General features: G+C 62.8%; 1 protein-coding gene across 2 annotated transcripts in view; it reads left to right on the forward strand.

Annotated features, from left to right (window-relative positions):
• The window catches only part of ASIC4 (acid sensing ion channel subunit family member 4), a 53,539-nt gene that overhangs the window by 17,631 nt on the left and 19,126 nt on the right, over positions 1-16,782 (forward strand). For both annotated transcript variants that reach the window (XM_050969673.1, XM_050969672.1), the window contains exons 6-7: positions 9,374-9,430; positions 9,727-9,880. In XM_050969673.1, coding sequence (XP_050825630.1) covers positions 9,374-9,430; positions 9,727-9,880 — 211 coding nt within the window. The remainder of the gene's footprint in view (positions 1-9,373; positions 9,431-9,726; positions 9,881-16,782) is intronic.

Below are 16,782 nucleotides of genomic sequence, written 5' to 3' on the forward strand. Positions count from 1 at the left end.
CTTTCCAGAAGGTGGCCATGGACATAGTGGGATCCCTCAGCAAGACGACCCGGTCAGGGAAGAAATACATCCTGGTGGTGGTGGATTTCGCCACTCGCTACCCCGAGGCGGTGGCCTTGTCCTCTATCGAAGCAGACACCGTGGCAGATGCGCTGCTGACAATTTTCAGCCGGGTGGGGTTCCCCAAGGAGGTCTTAACGGATCAGGGGTCCAACTTCATGTCGACCCTGCTCCGGTGCTTGTGGGAAAAATGTGGGGTCCAGCACAACTAGGCCTCAGCGTATCACCCCCAGTCCAACGGGCTGGTAGAAAGGTTCAACGGGACACTAAAGATGATGCTAAAAACCAGCACCCGCAGGACTGGGACAAGTACTTACCTCACCTGCTGTTCGCGTACACGGAGGTACCCCAGGAATCTACCGGGTTTCGCCTTTCGAATTGTTGTATGTAAGGCGGGTAAGGGGGGCCCTGGACCTGATGAGAGACGAATGGGAGGGGAAGGCCACTCCCGAGGGAGAGTCAGTGGTGGAGTATGTCCTGACCTTCTGTGAAAGACTTGCCGAGCTCATGGGCCTGGCCAGGGAGAATCTGGCCCGAGCCCAGAGGAGGCAGAAGGTCTGGTATGACCGCACGACGCGGCCCCGCGCCTTCGCCACCGGGGATCAGGTGATGGTTCTTATCCCCGTGAGGAGAAACAAACTCCAGGCAGCCTGGGAAGGGCCCTTCAGGGTTATCAAGCAACTAAATGAGGTAAACTATGTGGTGGAGCTGTCAAACCGGGCACATCACCGTCGGGTGTACCATGTGAACATGATGAAACCATACTATGACCGGGGGAATGTGGTGTTGGCCGTGTGTAGACATTGGGAGGGGCAGGGAGATGACCCCTTAGTGGATCTATTCCCTGGGACAAAAGCTGGTTCCCCCCTGGAAGCGATTCCCCTCTCTGATTAGCTGATCCTGGCCCAGCACTCTGAGATCAGGGGGGTGCTGCATCTATACCGACAGCTGTTTTCCAACCAGCCTGGATGCACTAATTTGACTGTCCACCGGGTGCAGACCGGATCACATCCCCCTATAAGATGCTCCCCTTTTTGGGTCACCAGGAAAACTGCCCAGGACCTAGAAAGAGAGGTCAGGGACATGCTGGCTTTGGGGGTGATCCAGCCGTCTTCCAGCCCTTGGGCCTCGCCAGTGGTGCTGGTCCCCAAAAGGGATGGGTCAATCCGGTTCTGTGTGGACTATCGAAAGCTCAATGCCATCACCGTATCTGATGCCTACCCCATGCCCAGGCCTGACGAGCTCATAGACAAGCTGGGAGGCGCTTGGTACCTCACCACTATGGATCTTACAAAGGGCTGCTGGCAAGTGCCGCTGGACGCAGATGCCAGGCTGAAATCGGCCTTCATCACTCCTCTGGGGCTCTACGAGTTTCTGACCCTGCCCTTCGGCCTCAAGGGAGCACCGGCCACCTTCCAGCGCCTGGTGGATCAGCTACTGAGGGGGATGGAAAGTTTTGCCGTGGCGTATATTGACAACATCTGCGTCTTCAGCCAGACCTGGGAGGACCACGTGTCCCAGGCTAAACAAGTGTTGGACCGACTCCGAAAGGCTGGGTTAACCGTAAAGGCTGAGAAGCACAAGGTGGGGATGGCTGAAGTATCTTACCTGGGCCATCGGGTGGGGAGCGGCTGCCTGAAGCCGGAACCAGCCAAGGTGGAGGTGATCAGAGACTGGCCCGCTCCCCAAACCAAAAAGCAGGTCCAGGCCTTTATTGGGATGGCGGGGTACTATCGAAGGTTCGTGCCCCACTTTGGCGCCATAGCCGCCCCCATCACTGAGCTGTGCAAGAAGGGGAAGCCAGACCAGGTGATCTGGACCGAGCAGTGCCAGGAGGCTCTCCGGGCGCTGAAGGAGGCTCTGGTTAGTGGCCCAGTTCTGGCAAACCCAGATTTTGACAAGCCCTTTATGGTGTTCACTGACGCCTCAGACACGGGACTGGGGGCGGTGTTAATGCAGGAGGATAAAAAGGGGGAGAGACACCCCATCGTGTACCTGAGTAAGAAGCTGCTACCCCGGGAACAAAGCTACGTGGCCATCGAGAAAGAATGCCTGGCCATGGTGTGGGCCCTTAAGAAGCTAGAGCCATATCTCTTTGGGCGACAATTCACCGTGTACACCGACCACTCTCCCCTGACCTGGCTGCGCCAGATGAAAGGAGCCAACGCCAAGCTCCTGAGGTGGAGCCTGCTCCTGCAGGACTATGACATGGACGTGGTCCATGTGAAGGGAAGTGCCAACCTGATAGCGGACGCGTTGTCCCGGAGAGGGGGCCCTGAACTTCCCCAGGTCACTGGGCAGAGTGACCCCGCTCAGTTCAGTCCCGAAGGGGAGAGAGATGTGATGGAGTAGGGGCTGTCTGTGTGGGGGATGGGAGAGCTGGGGATGTCTTTAGGTGAGGGACAGGATCTTTAAGCCTGTAACCTGGGCCAGGTAGGGGGGAGGGGGTTAGCACCTTGGCCCGGGAAGCTGGACAAAGGAATCCGCCGGCTGGAGGAGGGGCAGTTCAGTTTCGGTTTTGGGCTGGATGAGGGGAATTCAGGGGATCCTATGCTGGGATCCAAGCAGTCTGAACCCCGAGAAGGACTGAATTGGGGGGTCCTGGTTGGGCCTCCAGGCTCTGCTGTAACCTGCAATCCTGTTGTCCAATAAACCTTCTGTTTTACTGGCTGGCTGAGAGTCACTGTGGGTCCCAGGAAGAGGGGTGCAGGGCCGGACTCCCCCACACTCCATGACAAATAGTGTTTCCTAATATCCAGCCTAAGCCTCCCCCACTGCAACTTGAGACCATTACTCCTTGTTCTGTCATCTGCTACCACTGAGAACAGTCTAGATCAATCCTCTTTGGAACCCCCCCTCCAGTGCTTGAAGCAGCTATCAAATCCCCCCCTCATTCTTCTCTTCTGCAGACTAAACAATCCCAGTTCCCTCAGCCTCTCCTCATAAGTCATGTGCCCCAGACCCCTAATAATTTTTGTTGCCCTCCACTGGACTTGTTCCAATTTTTCCACATCCTTCTTGTAGTGTGGGGCCCAAAACTGGACACAGGACTCCAGATGAGGCCTCACCAATGCCAAATAGAGGGAAATGAGCACATCCCTTGATCTGCTGGCAGTGCCCCTACTCATACAGCCGACAATGCTATTAGCCTTCTTAGCAACAAGGTCACACTGTTGATTCATATCCAGCTTCTCGTCCACTGTAACCCCCAGGTCCTTTTCTGCAGAACTGCTTCCTAGCCACTCGGTCCCTAATCTGTAACAGTGCATGGGATTCTTCCATCCTAAGTGCAAGACTCTGCACTTGTCCTGTTGAACCTCATCAGGTTTCTTTTGGTCCAATCCTCTAATTTGTCTAGGTCCTTCTATATCCTGTCCCTACCCTCCAGCGTATCTACCACTCCTCCCAGTTTAGTGTCATCTGCAAACTTGCTGAGGGTGCAGTCCACGCCATCCTCCAGATCATTAATGACGATATTGAACAAAACCGGCCCCAGGACCAACCCTTGGGGCACTCCGCTTGAAACCGGCTGCCAACTAGACATGGAGCTGTTGATCACTACCCGTTGAGCCTGACAATCTAGCCAGCTTTCTAGCCACCTTATAGTCCATTCATCCAGCCCATAGTTCTGTAACTTGCTGGCAAGAATACTGTGGGAGACCATATCAAAAGCTTTGCTAAGGTCAATATATATCACGTCCCCTTCTTTCCCCTCATCCACAGGCCCAGTTATCTCCTCATAGAGGGTAGTCAGGTTAGTTAGGCATGACTTTCCCTTGGTGAATCCATGCTGACTGTTCCTGATCACTTTCCTCTCCTCTAAGTGCTTCAGAATTGATTTCATGAGGACCTGCGCCATGATTTTTCCAGGGACTGAGGTGAGGCTGACTAGCCTGTAGTTCCCCGGATCCTCCTCCTTCCCTTTTTAAAGATGGGCACTACACTAGCCTTTTCCAGTCATCCTGGACCTCCCCCGATCGCCATGAGTTTTCAAAGATAATGGCCAATGGCTCTGCAATCACATCTGCCAACTCCTTCAGCACCCTCGGATGCAGCACATCCGGCCCCATGGACTTGTGCTCGTCCAGGTTTTCTAAATAGTCCTGACCCACTTCTTTCTCCACAGAGGGCTGGTCACCTCCTCCCCATGCTGTGCTGCCCAGTGCAGCAGTCTGGAGCTGACCTTGTTCATGAAGACAGAGGCAAAAAAATCATTGAGTACATTAGCTTTTTCCACATCCTCTGTCACTAGGTTGCCTCCCTCATTCAGTCAGGGGCCCACACTTTCCTTGACTTTCTTCTTGTTGCTAACAGACCTGAAGAAACCCTTCTTGTTACTCTTAACATCTCTTGCTAGCTGCAACTCCAACTGTGATTTGGCCTTCCTGATGTCACTCCTGTATGCCTGAGCAATATATTTATACTCCTCCCTGGTCATTTGTCCAATCTTCCACTTCTTGTAAGCTGCTTTTTTGCGTTAGATCAGCAAGGATTTCACTGTTAAGCCAAGCTGGTGTCCTGCCATATTTACTATTCTTCCTACACATCGAGATGGCTTGTTCCTGCGCCCTCAATAAGGTTCTTTAAAATACAGCCAGCTGTCCTGGACTCCTTTCCCCCTCATGTTATTCTCCCAGGGGATCCTGCCCATCAGCTCCCTGAGGGAGTCCAAGTCTGCTTTTCTGAAGTCCAGAGTCCATATTCTGCTGCTCTCCTTCTTTCCTTGTGTCAGGATCCTGAACTCGACCATCTCATGGTCACTGCCTCCCAGGTTCCCATCCACTTTTGCTTCCCCTGCTAACTCTTCTACTAACTCACCCCTGCCCAGGGGTGGGGGGTGCAGATCTCTCTGGGGCGCTGGTTGCTGAGCATCTATGTCTAGGCAGTCGAAGCTCCACTGATACGGGACCTAAGGCCCAGAGAGCTGGGAGCCCATCACCCTTGTGTTAGCCTGCCTAGAGAGCAACAGGCCTGTCTATCCCCCAGGTAACTGCTGCACATAGGGGAAACTGAGGCACACATAGGCTTCATGAATATATTACAGCCATTTCTTGCTTCATTGCAGTGGCGTTTCTGGTTAGGACATTGCAAGGCAGAAGGGTGGGCTTGGGGACGCAGAAGGCTGTTCGGTGGGTTGGGGGGGTGTCTCCGGTTCCAGCGTGAAAGGGCACGGGAAGGGGAGGCTCTTGCCCCAGTCCTAGGACATAGGCTGGGATGCCACGATGACCTAGGACTGCTCTGGCCAGCCAGGATCAGGGCCGGTCTCTCTGGCTGTCCTGCCTTCACCGCGGCTGGTGCTGCTGCTGTCTGGGCTCGGAGGCTCAAGTGAGAAGAGAGACAGGGGAGCAGGACAGAAGAGTCCTGGTGTCAGGGACTCACAGGACTCGTGCTCTCCCTTGGCTCCATACGGTCCCTGGGAGGAGCCCCCTTCAGTGTGACAACCCTTCTCGGGGGTCCACTCTCTCTCAGGGTCAGGCCCCTCCACCTCCTGGCGCCGCACCTCTCTGAGCCTCAGCACGTCTGTCTCTGCTGTGGGCCCCCTCAGGGAGTCCACTCGCTCTGGGCTCCCGGGGCCTCCACTCCCAGAGGGAATAATGCCCCCCCACACCCTGTTCTCTAGCCTGGAACGACTCTCAGCCAGCATAAAACAGGAGGTATATTGAGTGTTGAACCCAGCACAGGAAACTCTCCGGGGCTCAGGCCTGGCCAGTCTCAGCCCAGCACATCGAGGTGTAACCCTTCTGCCCCTCTGAGTTGGCAGCAAGAAGGGCCGGGTTCAGTATCCAGGGGTTCCGTTTCAATAGCGCAATACAAAAACCAGCTCGAGCCCCCACCCAGTGACCTGGGACAATTACACACCACCCCCCAGGCGCATCTAGGAGGCAATACTTCCCCACTCGCAAGCACGGAGTCTGAGTGTAGCAAAATCTGCAGCATTATGTTGGGGAAACACTACAAACAGGATTCATAACACAAACCGTGAGCAAAAGACCCACCCCCAAGTAAGTCTGGCAGTGTCCTTTCCCTCTCAGGGTCTTGAGTCCAACCACCCAAAAGATCACTCCAAATCCCCAAAAGTCCAACACCCCAAAAGTCTCTTGAGTCCCGCAACCCCCAAGTCCCCCAACAGTCCAACAACCCAATGGTCTCTGTCCTTGTCACGGAGTGTGGGGAGTCCGGCCCTGCACCCCTCTTCCTGGGACCCACAGTGACTCTCAGCCAGCCAGTAAAACAGAAGGTTTATTGGACAACAGGAACACAGGTTACAGCAGGGCTTGCAGGCACAGTCAGGACCCCTCCACCGAGTCCTTCTGGGCTTTCAGGGTGCTTGGATCCTAGCTAGGATACCCTGAATTCCGCCCACCCAGCCCCAAGCCCAAACTCAAACTGCTTCCCTCCTGCCACTCCCTTCCTTTGTCCCCTTCCCGGGCAAAGGTGTTGACCTTTCCCCTCCCTTACCTAGCTCAGGTTACAGGCCCTGGCATCGTCCATCCCCTAAAGTCCACCCCTGCTCTCCCGCTCCCCACACAGACAGCCCCTACTGCATCACAGTCCCCCGTCAGTGCAGCCCCAGAGTTCAAAAGTTTATCCGCAGAGTTTTACCCCACCCTCCCCAGACTGGGTGGAAATGTGGGGGGAAAGGAGTATGCAGCGTGCTAAGGGGCACCTTACATGGTCTGAGGCCAACTGCCCCACCTCTCCGTGGGGTTCTGCTGCAGCCTTTACCACGAGACGCTCCACTCCACCAGCCTCTCCAGCCGTCCCACAAACCGCTCCGCTCTGCACTGCTCCACTCCACTCACCGTCCTGCAAACGGCTCAGCTCCACTCCGCTCCGCTCCGCTCCCCGTCCCATGGGCCACTCCAACCATCCCACAAACTGCTCCGCTCTGCGCTGCTTCACTCCACTCACCGTCCTGCAAACGGCTCAGCTCCACTCCGCTCCGCTCCGCTCCCCGTCCCATGGGCCACTCCAACCACCCCACAAACTGCTCCGCTCTGCACTGCTCCACTCCACTCACCGTCCTGCAAACGGCTCAGCTCCACTCTGCTCCGCTCCCCGTCCCACGGGCCACTCCAACCATCCCACAAACTGCTCCGCTCTGCACTGCTCCACTCCACCCACCGTCCCGCAAATGGCTCAGCTCCACTCCGCTCCGCTCCCCGTCCCATGGGCCACTCCAACCATCCCACAAACTGCTCCGCTCTGCACTGCTTCACTCCACTCACCGTCCTGCAAACGGCTCAGCTCCACTCCGCTCCGCTCCCCGTCCATGGGCCACTCCAACCATCCCACAAACTGCTCCGCTCTGCACTGCTCCACTCCACTCACCATCCTGCAAACAGCTCAGCTCCACTCCGCTCTGCTCCGCTCCGCTCCCCGTCCATGGGCCACTCCAACCATCCCACAAACTGCTCCGCTCTGCACTGCTCCACTCCACTCACCGTCCCGCAAACGGCTCAGCTCCGCTCCGCTCCCCGTCCCATGGGCCACTCCAACCATCCCACAAACTGCTCCACTCTGCCAGCCACTTAGCACTAGATCTTCAGGCTCTCTCATAGTTCACACAGCACTCAGGGAGGTCAACTTGCAAGAGGGAAGCCTCACTGCTTGTGCACCATTGGCCTAAAGCAAAGTCAGGTCAGCAGCCTGTACTTAGACTCCTAATAGAATTGAAATGAGCTCTGATATTCCGGAAGGAAGGAAGGAAGGAAGGAAGGAAAAGGTGTGGCTGATGTTTCAATCCCTCAATAGGGACACCTCCTACCCCACTATGAGATACAAATACCCATCCTCAACCTTTCTCAATTCACTGGGTTTTGGAACCCATGTCCCTTCTCTAGCAAGTGCTACTTAGTTGATGGCGAGTCCCTCTGTCATAAAACAGTTTCACTGTCCTTGATTCACATAATCAGGGTAACAACACTTTATTCTTCCTGCCCCAATAACAGAGAAACTGGGGGTCCCACAGCAGCAAGAAGTGACCATGTGGGCTCTTGCTAGGCGGGGTGTGGGTGCCTATGCAAACAAGATCAGCCCCTGAAGTTCTTTTCCACACTCGCCACAATTCACTGCCAGATGTCAAGGTAGAGCTCATCCTGACTTTGCTCACACGGGTCTCTCCTGCATCCAGGGGGCCTCTGGCCCTCCCCAGTCCAGCTGCCCCCTCCTTGTAGCTGATCATCCAAAATCATCTCCCCCTACGGCTCCTCCCCTATCCATTGTCTGCAGCCCCAGGTTAACAAGTCACCTGGACTCCTCTCTTCCCTCCTTTGTTCCCACCCTGGCTGGAACAGGCTGGTCAGGTCACCGGGGTCGTCTCTCCTCAGCCCATTGTCCTCACACAGGCCAGAACCAGCTGGCTGCCAAGATGGGCTGGGCCCCCTGGTCAGCAGTCGCTGGGTACCCCAGCTCCAGGCCGTTATCCGTGGCCAGGCTGCTGAGCGAGGTCACACCTGATCCTCTCAGCCCTTGTTACGCACACAGTGCACAGGGAAATTGGGGCACACACAGGATTCATGGAAAACACTAAGAAACACGCCCCCCCCTTTTCACAATGAGATGCGCCTCTTTGAGCTTCCCCACACATAACCCCCCTCCGGGCCCAGGGCTGCGAGTCCTGCTCTGGGCGGTGGCTTCGTACCACTTTCTTGCTCTTTCCTGTCACTCCCCTTGTCCTGCTGCTGCACGTCTCTTACCGCGAAATGCTGCTGCTGCATTCAGCATCCTGCTGCTGCCTGCCCACGCTGGCTGCGTGTCCCTGCAGACGCTGCTGGAGGGGGCGCTGCCCCCCAGATGATACAAGTCTCAGGGGGACTCGCTGCCCGGGGCAGGGGGGCTGCAGGCCCAGAGGTCCAGCCCCAGGAGGCGATGAAGCCACATGGTTTCCCCTGGAGGGAGAGTGAGACCCATCGGGGGCCTGGCCCACTAACGGGGCCTCCCAGAGCCGGGCCCCATGCTGGGGCCGTGATCCCGATCCGGGAGGTCTGTGACAGCCACGCCTCACGGAAGGGAGATGGTGGAGGGTGCTGGCGGGAAGAGGGGTTTTTGCCCTTGCAGGAGGAGGAGCTGCGGGGCTGAGGGAGGGGGCACCCCAAGGCTGAGCAGGGCACCCCAGCGGGAGGGGCACCGTGGGGCCAAGGGAGGCAGCCTGGGGGGGGAGGAGATGCTGGGGGTCCAACAGGTGCCCTGTGAGGCCAAGGAGGATGCCCTGCGGCGGGGGCAGCCAGGCACCCGAGGTTGGCAGCGGCTCTGGGACAGACCGGGGCTGGCAGGGATCCACAAGCATCTCTAACCGGGTTCATCCTCCCAGGGAACGAGTCCATCTGCTCGCCCAACGTCTACATTGAATGCGCCGACCGGACGCTCGGTAGGTGCCGCTGGGCATCATGCCTCTCCGAGGGACCACCAGGGTCAGCAGGGAATGGCAGGCTCCACGGGGGTGGGGGGACACGCTGCCGGGAGGGAGGGGTGGCTGGCACCATGGGGAGGGGGAGGGGCTGGTGGGGAGAACACTCCCTGTGTGAGGCTGGGGGGCCTGCCCTGCTGGGCGTGCTGGGAACTTTGGGGTGCAGGAGGGGGCAGCTGGGGCCCCCCGTGTGCCCTGCAGTGGGCACAGGGCAGGGAGTGGGGCCCGAGGCCCATGTCCTGCCATGTGCCGGGCAGATGCGGCGGTGCAGGACTCCCAGGAGCGCTGCAGCTGCCCCACGCCCTGCAACCTGACGCGCTACAGCAAGGAGATCTCCATGGTGCGCATCCCCAACAAGGGCTCGGCCCGCTACCTCGCCCGCAAGTTCCACCGCAACGAGACCTACATCCGGTGAGTGTCCCCCGCTGCCCCCTGCCCTACAGCCCCACAGCGCCCCCTGCCACTGCCCCCCGCTACCTCGCCCGCAAGTTCCACCGCAACGAGACCTACATCCGCTGAGTGTCCCCCGCTGCCCCCTGCCCCACAGCTTCCCCTGCCACTGCCCCCCGCTGCCTCGCCCGCAAATACCACTGCAACGAGACCTACATCCGGTGAGTGTCCCCCGCTGCCCCCTGCCCCACAGCCCCCCTGCCACTGCCCCCCGCTGCCTCGCCCACAAATACCACCGCAACGAGACCTACATCCGGTGAGTGTCCCCTGCTGCCCCCTGCCCCACAGCCCCACAGCGCCCCCTGCCACTGCCCCCCACTGCCTCGCCTGCAAGTACCACCGCAAAGAGACCTACATCCGCTGAGTGTCCCCCGCTGCCCCCTGCCCCACAGCGCCCCCTGCCACTGCCCCCCGCTGCCTCGCCCGCAAATACCACCGCAACGAGACCTACCTCCGGTGAGTGTCCCCCGCTGCCCCCTGCCCCACAGCGCCCCCTGCCACTGCCCCTGCTACCTCGCCCGCAAATACCACTGCAACGAGACCTACATCCGGTGAGTGTCCCCCGCTGCCCCCTGCCCCACAGCCCCACAGCGCCCCCTGCCACTGCCCCCGCTACCTCGCCCGCAAGTTCCACCGCAACGAGACCTACATCCAGTGAGTGTCCCCCGCTGCCCCCTGCCCCACAGCCCCACAGCGCCCCCTGCCACTGCCCCCCGCTGCCTCGCCCGCAAATACCACTGCAACGAGACCTACATCCGGTGAGTGTCCCCCGCTGCCCCCTGTCCCACAGCGCCCCCTGCCACTGCCCCCCGCTGCCTCGCCCGCAAGTTCCACCGCAACGAGACCTACATCCAGTGAGTGTACCCCGCTGCCCCCTGCCCCACAGCCCCACAGCGCCCCCTGCCACTGCCCCCCGCTACCTCGCCCACAAATACCACTGCAACGAGACCTACATCCGGTGAGTGTCCCCCGCTGCCCCCTGCCCCACAGCCCCACAGCGCCCCCTGCCACTTCCCCCCGCTGCCTCGCCCGCAAATACCACTGCAACGAGACCTACCTCCGGTGAGTGTCCCCCGCTGCCCCCTGCCCCACAGCGCCCCCTGCCACTGCCCCCCGCTACCTCGCCCGCAAGTTCCACCACAACGAGACCTACATCCGGTGAGTGTCCCCCGCTGCCCCCTGCCCCACAGCGCCCCCTGCCACTGCCCCCCGCTGCCTCGCCCGCAAATACCACTGCAACGAGACCTACATCCGGTGAGTGTCCCCCGCTGCCCCCTGCCCCACAGCCCCACAGCGCCCCCTGCCACTGCCCCCCGCTACCTCGCCCGCAAGTTCCACCGCAACGAGACCTACCTCCGGTGAGTGTCCCCCGCTGCCCCCTGCCCCACAGCGCCCCTGCCACTGCCCCCCGCTACCTCGCCCGCAAGTACCACCGCAACGAGACCTACATCCGGGGAGTGTCCCCCGCTGCCCCCTGCCCCACAGCCCCACAGCGCCCCCTGCCACTGCCCCCCGCTACCTTGCCCGCAAGTACCACCGCAACGAGACCTACATCCGGTGAGTGTCCCCTGCTGCCCCCTGCCCCACAGCGCCCCCTGCCACTGCCCCCCGCTGCCTCGCCCGCAAGTACCACTGCAACGAGACCTACATCTGGTGAGTGTCCCCTGCTGCCCCCTGCCCCCTTTCCCACAGCGCCCCCTGCCACTGCCCCCCGCTACCTTGCCCGCAAGTACCACCGCAACGAGACCTACATCCGGTGAGTGTCCCCTGCTGCCCCCTGCCCCACAGCGCCCCCTGCCACTGCCCCCCGCTGCCTCGCCCGCAAGTTCCACCGCAACGAGACCTACATCCGGTGGGTGTCACCCGCCGCCCCCTGCCCCACAGAGCCCCCTGCCACTGCCCCCCGCTACCTCGCCCGCAAATACCACTGCAACGAGACCTACATCCGCTGAGTGTCCCCCGCTGCCCCCTGCCCCACAGCGCCCCCTGCCACTGCCCCCCGCTGCCTCGCCCGCAAGTTCCACCGCAACGAGACCTACATCCGGTGAGTCTCCCCCTCTGTCCCCTGCCCCACAGCCCCACAGCGCCCCCTGCCACTGCCCCCCGCTACCTCGCCTGCAAGTACCACCGCAACGAGACCTACATCCGGGGAGTGTCCCCCGCCGCCCCCTGCCCCACAGCGCCCCCTGCCACTGCCCCCCGCTACCTCGCCCGCAAGTACCACTGCAACGAGACCTACATCCGCTGAGTGTCCCCCGCTGCCCCCTGCCCCACAGCCCCCCCTGCCACTGCCCCCGCTACCTCGCCCGCAAGTTCCACCGCAACGAGACCTACTTCCGGGGAGTGTCCCCCGCCGCCCCCCTGCCCCACAGCGCCCCCTGCCACTGCCCCCCGCTACCTCGCCCGCAAGTACCACCGCAACGAGACCTACATCCGCTGAGTGTCCCCCGCTGCCCCCTGCCCCACAGCCCCACAGCGCCCCCTGCCACTGCCCCCCGCTACCTCGCCCGCAAATACCACTGCAACGAGACCTACATCCGGTGAGTGTCCCCCCCTGCCCCCTGCCCCACAGCGCCCCCTGCCACTGCCCCCCGCTACCTCGCCTGCAAGTACCACCGCAACGAGACCTACATCCGCTGAGTGTCCCCCGCTGCCCCCTGCCCCACAGCCCCCCCTGCCACTGCCCCCCGCTGCCTCGCCCGCAAATACCACCGCAATGAGACCTACCTCCGGTGAGTGTCCCCCGCTGCCCCCTGCCCCACAGCGCCCCCTGCCACTGCCCCCCGCTACCTCGCCCGCAAGTACCACCGCAACGAGACCTACATCCGGTGGGTGTCACCCGCTGCCCCCTGCCCCACAGCGCCCCCTGCCACTGCCCCCCGCTACCTCGCCCGCAAATACCACTGCAACGAGACCTACCTCCGGTGAGTGTCCCCCGCTGCCCCCTGCCCCACAGCCCCCCCTGCCACTGTCCCCCGCTACCTCGCCCGCAAATACCACTGCAACGAGACCTACATCCGGTGAGTGTCCCCCGCTGCCCCCTGCCCCACAGCGCCCCCTGCCACTGCCCCCCGCTACCTCGCCCGCAAGTACCACTGCAACGAGACCTACATCCGGTGAGTGTCCCCCGCTGCCCCCTGCCCCACAGCGCCCCCTGCCACTGCCCCCCGCTGCCTCGCCCACAAATACCACTGCAACGAGACCTACATCCGGTGAGTGTCCCCCGCTGCCCCCTGCCCCACAGCGCCCCCTGCCACTGCCCCCCGCTACCTCGCCCACAAATACCACTGCAACGAGACCTACCTCCGGTGAGCTCCCACCCCCTCCCCAGTGCCCCTTGCCCCTCTTTCCCCTGCCCCACAGTGCCCCTACCCCAGCCCCCCAACACCCTCTGCCCCTGCCTCCAGTTCCCATTGCCCCAGCGCCCCCCTTGACCCTGCCCCACAGCGCCCCCTGCCACTGCCCCCCGCTACCTCGCCCGCAAATACCACTGCAACGAGACCTACATCCGGTGAGTGTCCCCCTCTGTCCCCTGCCCCACAGCCCCACAGCGCCCCCTGCCACTGCCCCCCGCTACCTCGCCTGCAAGTACCACCGCAACGAGACCTACATCCGGGGAGTGTCCCCCGCCGCCCCCCTGCCCCACAGCGCCCCCTGCCACTGCCCCCCGCTACCTCGCCCGCAAGTACCACCGCAACGAGACCTACATCCGCTGAGTGTCCCCCGCTGCCCCCTGCCCCACAGCCTCACAGCGCCCCCTGCCACTGCCCCCCACTACCTCGCCCGCAAATACCACCGCAACGAGACCTACATCCGCTGAGTGTCCCCCGCTGCCCCCTGCCCCACAGCGCCCCCTGCCACTGCCCCCCGCTACCTCGCCCGCAAATACCACTGCAACGAGACCTACATCCGGTGAGTGTCCCCCGCTGCCCCCTGCCCCACAGCGCCCCCTGCCACTGCCCCCCGCTACCTCGCCTGCAAGTACCACCGCAACGAGACCTACATCCGCTGAGTGTCCCCCGCTGCCCCCTGCCCCACAGCCCCCCCTGCCACTGCCCCCCGCTGCCTCGCCCGCAAATACCACCGCAACGAGACCTACCTCCGGTGAGTGTCCCCCGCTGCCCCCTGCCCCACAGCGCCCCCTGCCACTGCCCCCCGCTGCCTCGCCCGCAAATACCACTGCAACGAGACCTACATCCGGTGAGTGTCCCCCGCTGCCCCCTGCCCCACAGCGCCCCCTGCCACTGCCCCCCGCTACCTCGCCCGCAAGTACCACCGCAACGAGACCTACATCCGGTGGGTGTCACCCGCTGCCCCCTGCCCCACAGCGCCCCCTGCCACTGCCCCCCGCTACCTCGCCCACAAATACCACTGCAACGAGACCTACCTCCGGTGAGCTCCCACCCCCTCCCCAGTGCCCCTTGCCCCTCTTTCCCCTGCCCCACAGTGCCCCTACCCCAGCCCCCCAACACCCTCTGCCCCTGCCTCCAGTTCCCATTGCCCCAGCGCCCCCCTTGACCCTGCCCCACAGCGCCCCCTGCCACTGCCCCCCGCTACCTCGCCCGCAAATACCACTGCAACGAGACCTACATCCGGGGAGTGTCCCCCGCCGCCCCCCTGCCCCACAGCGCCCCCTGCCACTGCCCCCCGCTACCTCGCCCGCAAGTACCACCGCAACGAGACCTACATCCGCTGAGTGTCCCCCGCTGCCCCCTGCCCCACAGCCCCACAGCGCCCCCTGCCACTGCCCCCCACTACCTCGCCCGCAAATACCACCGCAACGAGACCTACATCCGCTGAGTGTCCCCCGCTGCCCCCTGCCCCCTTTCCCACAGCGCCCCCTGCCACTGCCCCCCGCTACCTTGCCCGCAAGTACCACCGCAACGAGACCTACATCCGGTGGGTGTCACCCGCTGCCCCCTGCCCCACAGCGCCCCCTGCCACTGCCCCCCGCTACCTCGCCCGCAAATACCACTGCAACGAGACCTACCTCCGGTGAGTGTCCCCCGCTGCCCCCTGCCCCACAGCCCCCCCTGCCACTGTCCCCCGCTACCTCGCCCGCAAATACCACTGCAACGAGACCTACATCCGGTGAGTGTCCCCCGCTGCCCCCTGCCCCACAGCCCCCCCTGCCACTGCCCCCCGCTACCTCGCCCGCAAATACCACTGCAACGAGACCTACCTCCGGTGAGCTCCCACCCCCTCCCCAGTGCCCCTTGCCCCTCTTTCCCCTGCCCCACAGTGCCCCTACCCCAGCCCCCCAACACCCTCTGCCCCTGCCTCCAGTTCCCATTGCCCCAGCGCCCCCCTTGACCCTGCCCCACAGCGCCCCCTGCCACTGCCCCCCGCTACCTCGCCCGCAAATACCACTGCAACGAGACCTACATCCGGTGAGTGTCCCCCTCTGTCCCCTGCCCCACAGCCCCACAGCGCCCCCTGCCACTGCCCCCCGCTACGTCGCCTGCAAGTACCACCGCAACGAGACCTACATCCGGGGAGTGTCCCCCGCCGCCCCCCTGCCCCACAGCGCCCCCTGCCACTGCCCCCCGCTACCTCGCCCGCAAGTACCACCGCAACGAGACCTACATCCGCTGAGTGTCCCCCGCTGCCCCCTGCCCCACAGCCCCACAGCGCCCCCTGCCACTGCCCCCCACTACCTCGCCCGCAAATACCACCGCAACGAGACCTACATCCGCTGAGTGTCCCCCGCTGCCCCCTGCCCCACAGCGCCCCCTGCCACTGCCCCCCGCTACCTCGCCCGCAAATACCACTGCAACGAGACCTACATCCGGTGAGTGTCCCCCGCTGCCCCCTGCCCCACAGCGCCCCCTGCCACTGCCCCCCGCTACCTTGCCCGCAAGTACCACCGCAACGAGACCTACATCCGGTGGGTGTCACCCGCTGCCCCCTGCCCCCTTTCCCACAGCGCCCCCTGCCACTGCCCCCCGCTACCTCGCCCGCAAATACCACCGCAACGAAACCTACATCCGCTGAGTGTCCCCCGCTGCCCCCTGCCCCACAGCCCCCCCTGCCACTGCCCCCTGCTGCCTCGCCCGCAAATACCACCGCAACAAGACCTACCTCCGGTGAGTGTCCCCCGCTGCCCCCTGCCCCACAGCCCCCCCTGCCACTGTCCCCCGCTACCTCGCCCGCAAATACCACTGCAACGAGACCTACATCCGGTGAGTGTCCCCCGCTGCCCCCTGCCCCACAGCCCCCCCTGCCACTGCCCCCCGCTACCTCGCCCGCAAATACCACTGCAACGAGACCTACCTCCGGTGAGCTCCCACCCCCTCCCCAGTGCCCCTTGCCCCTCTTTCCCCTGCCCCACAGTGCCCCTACCCCAGCCCCCCCTTTCCCTGGCCCCCCAACACCCTCTGCCCCTGCCTCCAGTTCCCATTGCCCCAGCGCCCCCCTTGACCCTGCCCCACAGCAGCCCCCTGCCCAGCAGCCACTGTACCTCAGCACCCTTCTTGCCCCCCGGCACCCACTGTACCCCAGCACCCTTCCTGCCCCCCAGCACCCGCTGCCCCAGCATCCCTCTGCCTCAGCCCCCTAGTTCCCCCTGCCACAGTGGCAGCCCCACAGCACCCCCTATTGTCTCCAGTCCCACAGCACCCACCTCCCCTGGTGCCTCAGGGTGCCCAGTCCCCTGGCACAGGCCCCCCAGTGCTCTGCAGCCCAGCACCAGCCCAACATCACCTCCTGCCCAATGTCCCCAGCCCCAGCCAGCGCCAGACCCCCCCCCCCAGCACCCAGTGCCAGACCCCAGACCCATAGTTCCCAGTGCTCCTGGGCCCACCCCACAGCCTGGCAACATCCCACGATGCCCAAGCTGAGCCCCCCCGCTGTCCCTGAATGCT

This window comes from Gopherus flavomarginatus, chromosome 10 (genome assembly GCF_025201925.1).
Source record: "Gopherus flavomarginatus isolate rGopFla2 chromosome 10, rGopFla2.mat.asm, whole genome shotgun sequence".
Taxonomy (NCBI): Eukaryota; Metazoa; Chordata; order Testudines; family Testudinidae; genus Gopherus; species Gopherus flavomarginatus.